Here is a 10,851-nt window from a genome sequence, read left to right on the forward strand (position 1 = left end):
AAAAAAAAAAAAAAAAAAAAAATCAACTGCCCAGCCAGGCCTGGTGTCATGCCCCATCATCCCAGCACTCTGGGAGCAGAGGCAGGAGGATCTCAAGTTCAAGTCCAGCCTGGGCAACTTAGTAAGATGCTGTCTCAAAATAAAAATAAGAAAGGGCTGGGGGTGTAGATCACTGTGAAGGTCCTGGGTTCATTAAAAAAAAAAAAAGGCTCCATCCTTAGAGCAAGGTGGTAACTGGGATGAGGAACACCAGACAAGCACAGGCAGAGCTCGCAGCCTGGACGAGACTCCTCCTGGATGGCAAGAGCAGGGCCCCGGGAGGGGCGTGGTGGCAGGGAACCAACAGACAAACAGGCCTGCCCTCCCTCTGCAGAGTATGGACCGATGATGGGTTCAAATACAGACCAATCACAAACTCAGACCTGGACCAATCAGCAGGCTCCAATGTAGACCAATCACAGGCCTGCAGCAGCTATATAAGCAGGACTCCCTTATACCTCAGGTTAGTCTGGGAGGACACAGTGCTGTGTTGGTCTCACCAGGACCTGTTATCTTTGAAACAGCCCAAAGCCTGACAGCAGAGGTCAGGGGCTGATGAGGACCATTTGCAGCGCCCTAACCAGAGAGCCAGGACTAGCTGGCGGTAACACACAGTGGCTGCAGAGATCTGCAGCAATAACCTGTGGTGTCTGCCGGCTAGCCCAATGTCCTGCAGTGGTGGCATCTCAAGGCGACAGCGGAGGCCAGTGGCAGCTGAGGGCACTGCACTGTCCCAGGGTGGTGGTGGTGGAGTGTGACACTCGAGCTACACTCAATACACCGGGACCCCTGTCTCACCCTCACAACTGCAGACAGCCACAGACATGCATGGGACCAGGAGGGCAGGACACACAGAGCACAGCAGCCCGCCAGGCACATGGGGCACGGTTTCTCTGAGAACACTGGCAGCCCTTTCTTACTGGCACATTTGGGGCACATTTGGTCAGATCGGCGCCCATCTGAAAAAAGCCCCCCATTTCCATGCCAGGCAGGGGCAGGCTCCCACCCCGAGCACCCGGTTAACCCTGCCCAGGCACAGCTGCTGTCCCACAGCAGGGCTGAGTTGGGCAGTCATATGGGTCCACTGCAAAGCTGAAAGGACCACTGAACAGAGCCGCAGGACTCACCGTGGGGTTCCAGGGCCTCAGGGACGGTGGCTCTGGACACAGCAACAGGGGCCCAGCAGGACATCCTGGAGAAGCTGGCACTGATGTGAGAGGGACAGGACGGGCCTCCAGGGCCACAGATGGGCCAGGGAGGCAAAGGCCCTGAAGCAGGCAGCTTCCCGAGCTCCCACAGGCACCAAGGCAAACACCCGGCCAGGCGCCGAGCTCCACTCTAAGGTCAGTGGAGCCAAGGCACAGGCAGAAGTGGAAGAAGCCAGTGCCCGGGGTCAGAAGTGGCAAGGGCAGGGTTCCCAGGTCACAGGCCCCGCACTGGCCCCGCTCCGCGGCACAGCATCCGGCTTCTCCTTTCCCTTCCCCTCAGCAGCATCTGCCTTCCGAAAGCTGCTGCTTCTGCCACTTCTCCTTTCCCTGAGCCAGTGAGTCAGGGGCAGGAAGACACCAGTCACAAGGCCCACGCAGCGCAGCACGGACACCGACCCCCAGAACCCGCGTAATGTTTCGGCACCCCTAAGATGTGCCCTTCCCCACACGCAGAGCCCGAGGCTCACGGGGGCTGCCCTGACCGAACACCTCAGCCCAGACCCATCCACGTCTTGCGGGCCGCACCTGTGTCCACCAGCGCCCACAGACTCGCTGTCACCAGGGCCCAGCTTCCGGTCCGTGTGGTCCCTTTGCAGTGAGGGCTCCACTTGCTTGGCCTGATCCCCGACAGGGACCCCCACCCAATGGTGCCACGCTGGGTGCACGAGGCCCAACCCACACACAGGGAGGATGCAGGGCTCTGGTCTCGGCAGGGTCCCTGGAACAGCAGAGCCCAGCCTCCGCCTGTCAGCCCACAGAGCCGGGTAGCTGCACTGTCCAGGGGCTCAGGGAGACGGTGACCTGGACACAGGGGGTGGCACTGCCTCAGCTGTGACTGTTTCCCTGCCCACCCCGCCACCAGTGACCCCCTTCCCCGGGGACACCACAGGCCTCACACGGACGGCACAGACCAGTGACAGCAGCGGTCCTCTCCACCCACACAGATGGGGTCCCCAGTGAGGGGGTCAGAGTTGGGGCCATGACCTGTCAGCAAAGGCGCTGGGTGCCCAAGAGCCCAGCCCACGTTCCCACCAGCAACCACACAGGGTGATCCCGAGCCCACGATGTACATATGCAGCGTCCTAAAGAGCCCCAAACCCACGGGGCCACCGTCAGCAGTGTGGACAAACCACACCCCACTCCACCCTGCCTGGCTCCGCTGAGAACCTCAGCCCTGGGAGTCCATACAGTGCCGCAGGACATTTTAGGAATGAGAAGGCACTTTGTTCCTGCCAGCACTTTCTCCCCTGCCAGTCTAAGCTATGCTATCAAAAGGCAAGAACATGATACCTTCCTCACCAGCATCTGATAGGAGCTGTGGTTTATCCCTCAGCGCCGTGACAACCACGGTGGGGAGAAAGGGAGCTGGCAGAGACTGTTCAGGCTTTGCGAATGTGGGGAACCTGAGAGTTCAGCCCCCGACTCGCCAGAAGGGCACAGACAAGGGCAGGCTGTTTCTGTAAGTTGGGGGACACAGGGCAGAGACAGGACAGGACAGCAGCTCACCCCTTCTCCCAGCCACATCAGTGACCACAACAAGCTACGAGGACAGGACTGCCACCAGAGACTCCCAGGGCAGGCGAGGGGCACCGCTGGACTCCTTGAGGGAAGAAGACCTGCAAGTCTGAGCCGCAACCCAAGGTGGGGCGACACCCTACTCACCGCCCCTCAGAAGCCCTGTGTGGACAGGACCCCTTAGAATAACAGGGTGCAGCACCTGGCGAGGAGCCCATCTGCAGGACAGAGCCCTGAAATAAACCTCACTGGGGACCAGCCCCGCCTGCTGTGGGGGGACAGAAAGATCTGCCTACTGGAAAGGGGAAGCCTGGGGTGCACAAAGAGGAGGGCAGAACTGCTCCCTCAGCCCATGGAGCCTGGAGAGGTGGCCACATGACCTCCGGAAAGAGAGGGGTGGGGAGAACTAGGCTGGCCAGGGCCAGCTGCATGCAGCTGGGAAGTCCCCACAGAGAGGCAGGGCCCACAGTGTCTGGAGAGAGACGGGCCAGACCGTCTGCCGCTCCCCACTGTGTGTGGGTCTGCGTGTGGGTACGAGAGGCACGTGTGTGTCTACGTGTGCATGTGTGGGTGCACTGTGTATGTGCACGTGGGTTTGCGTGAGCAGATGGTAGACAGGGAGGAGAAAACCCACCCTCTGGTTCCCATGTACAAACACACACACACACACACACACACACAAAACCTGTGTCTCCAGCACAGCCTCAGCTAGGAGAACGAGGCCAGGGTGGGGTACTCAGGCTCCTGAGATCTACAACAGCTACAAAATCCCAAGTCCCTGGGCCTCCTCAGCCCACGGGGCCTGCGGCTCAGCAGAGACCCGCCACAGATCCACAGCAGATGCAGTGTGATTGAAGGCAATGGCAGTGTTTAAATTCATGTGTTTTTAAACAAAAAAATAAAAGACAGATTGCCACAAATCCTCTTCCCAATACTCCTCTCGCCTTGAACTTACTCATCCCTTCGTCCGTGCCACTTTTCTGCAGCAGCTCTGCAGTGCTCTTTCCTGAGGGTCTTTAGCTGCGCTGTCCTGGCTGCCTCGATGCCCCAAACCCATGCAAAACATTTCCCTTTCATAGTCACTTTGACTTTGAGGAAGAACCAGACATCACACGGTGCCAGATCCAGTGAAGAAGGCGGACGAGGACACTACAACATGTTTTTATGACCTGCTGTTCTGCTGGATGGTGCCGGGCGGCAGCAGTCATCAGATTTTGGATCACACCTCGTAAAGACCCTCAGGAAAGAGGACTCGAGAGCGGCTGCAGAAAGCAGCCAGATCAGTGGGATGAGTGTCTTTGTTGAAGCGAGCAGGAGGATTTAAGGGGATTCATGGCAGTGGGTCCGTTACTATAATACATTTTTAAAATTTAAACATTCACTTCTTTTGATCACCCCCTGTATATGGGAAACTTGGAGAATAGGGGGAACCACAAGCTCTGCCCCAGGGCCCCGCAAAACCCATTCTTCAGAGTCTAAACCCAGAACAGCCCAGCGCAGCAGGGGGACCACTCAGCAATCAAAGCTCACAGCCACACGCAGGCCACGTCACCACCTCTGTTCCACCCCGGCCACCACACCCAGCTCCCACCTGAGCCAAGGTTTCCCTATAGGCCCAGCCTGCACCCACGCCCCTCCATTCCCACCCAGCAGCCCAGGGAGTGGCTGCCAGGCAAGGAGAAACCAGGGATCACCTGTCACCGAGAAGCAGCCCGGGAAAGCAGTCGAAATCTGATCTGAAACCAAATTCTTCAGAATTACTTTCTGTAATGAAAACGTGGATTTCAAAGCTCTGGGGCTCATTCCTGACTTTCCGTGGCTGCCATCCAAGGAGCCCCCTTTCTCCACGTATCACTCAGCAGCAGCCAGCTCGCTGCAAAAGTCCCACGGGAAGCACGGAATGCTCACCTGGGCCTCACATTTCTTGTGGCAGGAATACTTGCAGGCTGGAAGAAAAGAAAAGGAACGTGAGTGTGTCAGCAGCCCCAACAACGATACCTTTTTTCTTCTCTTTTGGCGCCGAGGACTGAACTCAGGGCCTTTGCACTGAGCTCCCTTTTTATTATTTTCAGCCAGGGTCTCTCTAAGAAACTAAGTTGCTGGGCCGGGGATTTAGCTCAGTGGTTCCAGCACCTGCCTTGCAAGCGCAAGGACCTGAGTTCGATCCCCAGTACCAAAAAAAAAAAAAGAAAGGAACTAAATTGCTGGGTTCCAGCCTACCATCCTCTCACCTCAGCCTCCCAGAGGCAGCAACACTTCCTGCATCTCCAGACTCCCTGCCTCCTTGAGAAAGGGCAGACTGGACCCAAGACGACTCTGCCCTTGGGACACAAGACAGAGGGAGACAGAAGTCCTGAGCCACACTGCAAGGCTGGATGCGCAGCTCAGCGGCAGAGCGCGTTTGGCGTTTGTGAGGCCCAGGGTTCAATCCCCGGTACCAAAATAACAAGAACGAACCCAGGTCCAACTACTCCATCAGCAGCAGCTCCACCAGCCCAGTTGGGAACCTTGGGGGCAGGGTCCTCAGAAGACAGACTTTTCAGGGCGCACCCAGCCATGCCGGACCCCCATGAGAACGAGCAGAAGCAAGAGCAGTGAAAAGCATTCTCACCAGCCTGGAATTGAAGCTGGTCTCCAGGGATGGAGGGGAGAAACCTGCAAAGGGCCTCACGCATTCACATGCGAGCTTCCAGGCCAGGCGTGACAGTCCTGAGTTCAGGTTCTGCTCTGCATCCGCTTCTTTCAGGACAAACTGAACGCCCACCTGACCATCCACCTCAACCCCCCTGTGAACCGCATGCTCCTGCGTCCTCGTGGCTCTGACAGTGTAGCTGAGGGCTGGGACCACGTGGAAGTCACCGGCCCGGCATCCACGAGGCACAGTGAGCTGGTCCTGCCCCAGCAGAGAGGACGCAATGGGGACACTTGGAAACGAGGCCATCGCAGGGACAATCCTAGCACAGCCACGGGAGCTACAGGGGGAGTGGGGTGCCATCCCTGGCCACCCTCAAGTGTGCCAGCCCACCAGGGCTCTGCCCATCTGGCTGGGTGGCCATGGGCAGGTCCCAGCACTTCTCTGGGCCTCTGTTCCACTCTCAGATCCACCCCGGTGTCACACGGGGTCCCACTTTGAACCCATAAAGTAGTTTCCATGTACAGAAGTACATGGAGCTTCCGCAGAGCCACAAGTCCCATTCTGTTACTTTGGGGCCCTGGGGATGCAGGAAACTTTGCCTCTGTCCCCCACCCTGCCTGCTACAGAACCCTGAGATCAGGAAGGGTCGGCAGAGTGAGGATAAAACAGGGCCACCGGCCTGGGGCCTGGTGACCAGTGCACTCTGCTGTTCCTTCTTCGAATCTTTGTAAGATTTTTTTTTTTTTGGTACCGGAGATCGAACTCGGGTTCTTGTGCTTGTGAGGCAGGCAGCAGAACCACTGAGTTAAGCCCCTGGCCTTGCAAGATGTTTTTTGCACTGCCATGCTGAGCCTGAGGTCTGGAATTATGCATCACAACAGAATTTATTCTCCATCTTCTCCAGTCCAGTGCACAGAGGGGATGGGCAATTTCCAAACCAAGGCAGCTCCTGAGACCTGGCAGAGTCTGGCCCAGATGGGACTAGGCCAGGCTGGTCTCAAAGGAAGGTGAGAGCAGGCCAGACCCAGCAGGGGACACACACGTGTGCACAACACAGTCCTGGCAGCTCGCAGCTGAACTGGGGAGGCACGCGCAAGACAGAGCACCCCAGGACACACAAGGCACGGGAGACAAAGGCACAGCAGGTCCATAGTGTCCCCAGCGTGGGAATGGCCCCAAATTACTCAGAGGAAAGAAAGGAGAATCATCCTGAGAGGGTGCAGCGGCCCCAGGAGCCTAACCCACCGGGGCTCCAAACACACTGGCTCCATCCCGCTGGAAAGTCCCAACTTCAGGCTGACCCTAAGCTACCAGTCCGCTCTGCACCTCATGGTGGGTTCAAAGTCTCACACTCTCACACACACACACACACACACACACACACACACACACACACACAGTGTGGCTGTCACACAAACAAGTGCCCTCCCCCAGCTCCTCATTTCCTCCCCTCCTGCGGCCAGGAATCCTGTTCCCTACCAAATACAAATCCAGGCTGAGCGTCCTCATCACAAACTCCTGCCAGTGGCTCAGGTTTTGAATGTTTCCAATTTGGGAACCCTGATGCAGACTTTATTGATTGATCCTAAAATTCAAAATCTAAGATGCCCCAAAATTTGAAATTTTGTGAGCATCCCAGTTTCAGATCTTGGAGCATTTTGGACAGTAGATTCTCAGATCAGGGATGCAAATCTGGAAGTCACCTCAAATTTTAAAGACAGAGGGGACTTTTATTCCTCACTCCCCCCTCAGGTCCTGATCACCGTCTCCCCCAACTTGAGGACACAGCGCCCACGCTTGAGGGCTGTAAGTTCCTCGGCTGGAAGTGGTCGTGAGGGACCCAAGAAAACAGGCAGTGCCTGCAACTCACATGAAACAGAGACAGACTCAGCAGAGCACACCTGTAAAACCAGGAGGCTGAGACAGGAAGATGCAAGATCAGGGCCAGCCTGGACAACTTAAAAGACCCTGACTCAAAATTTAAAAAAGGGGGCTGGGAAGGTGGCTTGGTGTGAAGGCCCTGGGTTCAATCCCCAGAGCCAGGGAAACGCACACAGTGCCTGACCGGTGCTGTCACCAGAGGCCCGGCGCTCTCTCAACCTCCCCAGACCGCACTCTGTGGCACCCCAAGCTCTCCTCCCGCATCAGCCCCAAACGCCTGCCTGTCTCCACGGGTCAGCTCGGCCACCTCTGATGAGCCACTGCAGTGCATGCAGCCACGCCGGGGGACCTCCATGTCCGCCCTCACACGGGAGCTCCGTTTTAAGTAATGCCAGTGTCACTGAAGGCTGCCCTGCTGACACAGCAGGGAACATGGATTCCAGTCAGCCGGGACCCGAGTGGACACCTCGTCCCGGGCTGCACCAGGGGGCCGCCTGGGCCCCGTGCACCTGTGACAGCCACAGGATGGCATTTTCACCGTTATTCACCATTATTCACCATTATTCACCAGTGAGCGGGGTCGGCTCTCAGGAATGGTCACAGTGAACTGTTACGCACGCCACTGGCCTGATCCGAGATTTCCCATGGAAATCAGACTTCTGGGAGCCCCGAGCTCCCCACCAGGAGTATGACGGCTGCCGGGACCTTCCTGAGAAGTCACAGGTGTGGTAAGCAGACGTGGGGCTCGGGAGCCAGCGTAAGGAGGGCCCAGCATCTGGCGGCCTGCACTGCATCCCGGGCCAGGAGTCTCCTAACAATGAGCGAGCGTGGTATCTGCTGTGTACAGAAACCCACTCGAGGCTGGGTGTGGTGGCGCTTGCCTGTAATCCCAGCACTCGGGAGGCTGAGGCAGGAGGATCACTGTGAGTTCAAGACCAGCGTGGGCTACATAGTGAGTTCCAGTTCAGTCTCAACTACATAGTGAGACCCTGTCTCAAAAAAACTAAAACAAATCAAAAGGCACAAGACAAGCAGATGGGTTCTAACAAAACAGGAAGGAAGCCAAGGGGCACATGCCCTGGAAGAAGAGATCCGAGTCTGGGGCCCAGTGCCCCCACCCCAGGACTGCGCCTGCACCCCATCCCTCCTGGGGGCACCCTACGGCCCAGCCAGTATCACTCTGTCTGTAAAGATCAGTCACAGCCAGGCATGGCAGCACACAGCTTCATCCCAGCATTCAAGAGGTTGAGGCAGGAGGATGGTGGCAAGTTTGGGGCCAGCCTGAGCTACAGATCTGAGTTCGAGGCCAGCCTGCACTACCTACTGAGACCCTGTTTCAGCAAAACCAGAGAAACCGTCAGCAGAGCAGTAGGTCCGAGGACATGGAAGGGCTGCGCAAACACTTCCTATTGCTACTCAAACCGCCTCCCCCAAGTGCAAAACACCCTCCCAGCACCTATGGGTAACAGGCAAGGGCAGGGATGAGAGCACCAAAGACGCATAACACCCACTCTCTCGCTGGGCTCTGAAAAACTCCCCTTTCCTTAAAAATGTTACTTAGATGAATGCACGAGGGGTTTGTACTGGCACAGACCCCATACATGGAGCTCTGGGGTCTCCAGAGAACCCAGGGAAGAGGTAGCTGACCCTGCCAGTCTCTCAGGACGGAACCCAGTCCTGACCCGGGGGAACCCGCAGGGCTCTGGCACAGGGCCCCTCTCCTAGGAAAGACTCATGAGGGAGAGGTCTGAGCCTGGAGCTGCACCCCGACAGTGACCTGGGCCACACCTTCCCAGAGCCCGGCAGTGTACCCAACTCGAAGCATTTTGGCCCTCCTTTTCCCAGAGGAAGGCACGTTCTCCCTCTGCCCACAAACACCAGGCGGAGGCACGGGGGAACCTGCTATGCTGGCCGGGGTGCAGGTCAACTTGGAGGGCCCTGATGTCCCCCGGAGATTGGTGCAGCTCACTTCTAGTGTGTCCGGTGGGCCACGGGGTGGGTGGCCTTGGGTTCACTATGTTCCCTGCCCCTTCCTCTCTGGCACGTTCCCCTGCTCTGCTGCCTGGACACCGTGAACTGAGCACCTGTGACCCATTGCACTCTTCCTGCCTTGGAGCCAGCCAACCATGGACTGAATCCCTTCAGACTCTGAGCCTCTCCAGCGAAGCTGTGGGTGTTGGGTTTTGTGTCCAACACCAGGAAAGTGACGGAAAGACCTGCCCTGGGCAGTGGAGCTCGCACATGGGGAGGGGATGATGATTTAGGACGCCAGAGTTGGCCCACCCATCCCAGGGAGGGGGACTTGACACACGCTGAGCCAGTAGGCAAAGGCTCTTCCGTGCCCCATGCCAACTCCGGGAGCCACGCTCACTAAGCCAATTAACAAACCTCTGCCAGGAGCTATGGCAGCCTGGGGAGTCACTGTCCCAGAACCAAGGGGCTAGAAAGGGAAAACCAAATAGTGTAAGGGACGTGAATTCCAGGTCTGCGCATGACACTAGGTCAGGACTGCAAGAGCCTTGCTGATGTCGGTAGAGACCTCAGGAAACAAGGGCGGGCACTAAAGGCAGAACAGAACAAACCAAACCGGACAACTTACGCACCACAAACTCCAACTGGAAGAAATGGCAGACCTGCGGTATGTAAGGTAGAGAGCCACAAAGACCATCTGGGTTTTAGAGGTCAAAACCCATTTAAAAAAAAAGGCTGAGGTTTTGCCCAACATACATTATTTAAATATTTAGTCTTCCTGATGAAATGAAGTCTTAGATACCAAGAAGAAAAAAAGTCACCTAATTCTTAAAAGAGGAAAGGAAGCTAGGCCTGGTGGCATATGCCTGTAATCCCAGGGTTCTGAGAGGCTGAGGCAGGAGGAGCTCAAGGTCGAGGCTGGTGTGGGCAATGTAACAGTGACACCCTGTATCAAAAACAAGAATAAGGGCCAGGAATTTAGCGCAATGGTTTTGCTGCCTGCCTCTCAAGCACAAGGTCCGAGTTCAATCTCGGGTACCAAAACACAAAAATAAAAAACAATAATAATTTTTTTTCAAGAAGAGCTGGGGCTACAGCTCAGCCTAAAGGCCTTAGCTTGAATCCCCAGTACTGCAAAAAAGAAAAAAATCTTTTTAAGTGAACAAAGGCAGCCAAGCTTTGTGGTGCACAGCTGTAATCCCAACAATCGGGAGACTGAGGCAGGAGGATCGCCACAAGTTTGAGGCCAGCCTGGGCTACGCAGTGAAACCCTGTCTCAAAAAACCAAAAACAAGAAGAACCTGGCTGCCACCGCAAGGACCCCTAAACTCCAATCCCCACCAGCCCTGGGAGCCGGGGGCCGCCCAGACCATCACAGCTGTCACGCAGCACCCTACACAATTCGCCAAGTCACACAGGGTGTGCCCACGTCACAGCCCGCACTAGGCTCTGCCCAAACCTCCCTGCCTCCCGCCAGGTCACACACATCCACGGCCGGCATAGCTGCGTCTCGAGGCCAAGCACAGGCGCAGCGTGGTGTGCACGCATGTGATGTGTGCGAGAGCTCCGAGAAGAACTCCACAACATGGTCGGGGGGGGGGG

The 10,851-nt window shown here is 56.8% G+C and overlaps 1 protein-coding gene across 1 annotated transcript in view; it reads right to left on the reverse strand.

Moving 5' to 3' along the window:
* Positions 1 to 10,851, reverse strand: part of LOC104862721 (tensin-3) — a gene marked incomplete at its 3' end in the record, with an annotated part of 101,784 nt that overhangs the window by 60,945 nt on the left and 29,988 nt on the right. Inside the window, exon 3 of the mRNA XM_033764920.1 lies at positions 4,671 to 4,708. Coding sequence (XP_033620811.1) covers positions 4,671 to 4,708 — 38 coding nt within the window. The remainder of the gene's footprint in view (positions 1 to 4,670; positions 4,709 to 10,851) is intronic.

Source organism: Fukomys damarensis, unplaced genomic scaffold (genome assembly GCF_012274545.1).
Source record: "Fukomys damarensis isolate Sample0158 unplaced genomic scaffold, DMR_v1.0_HiC HiC_scaffold_17, whole genome shotgun sequence".
In the NCBI taxonomy this organism is placed as follows: domain Eukaryota; kingdom Metazoa; phylum Chordata; class Mammalia; order Rodentia; family Bathyergidae; genus Fukomys; species Fukomys damarensis.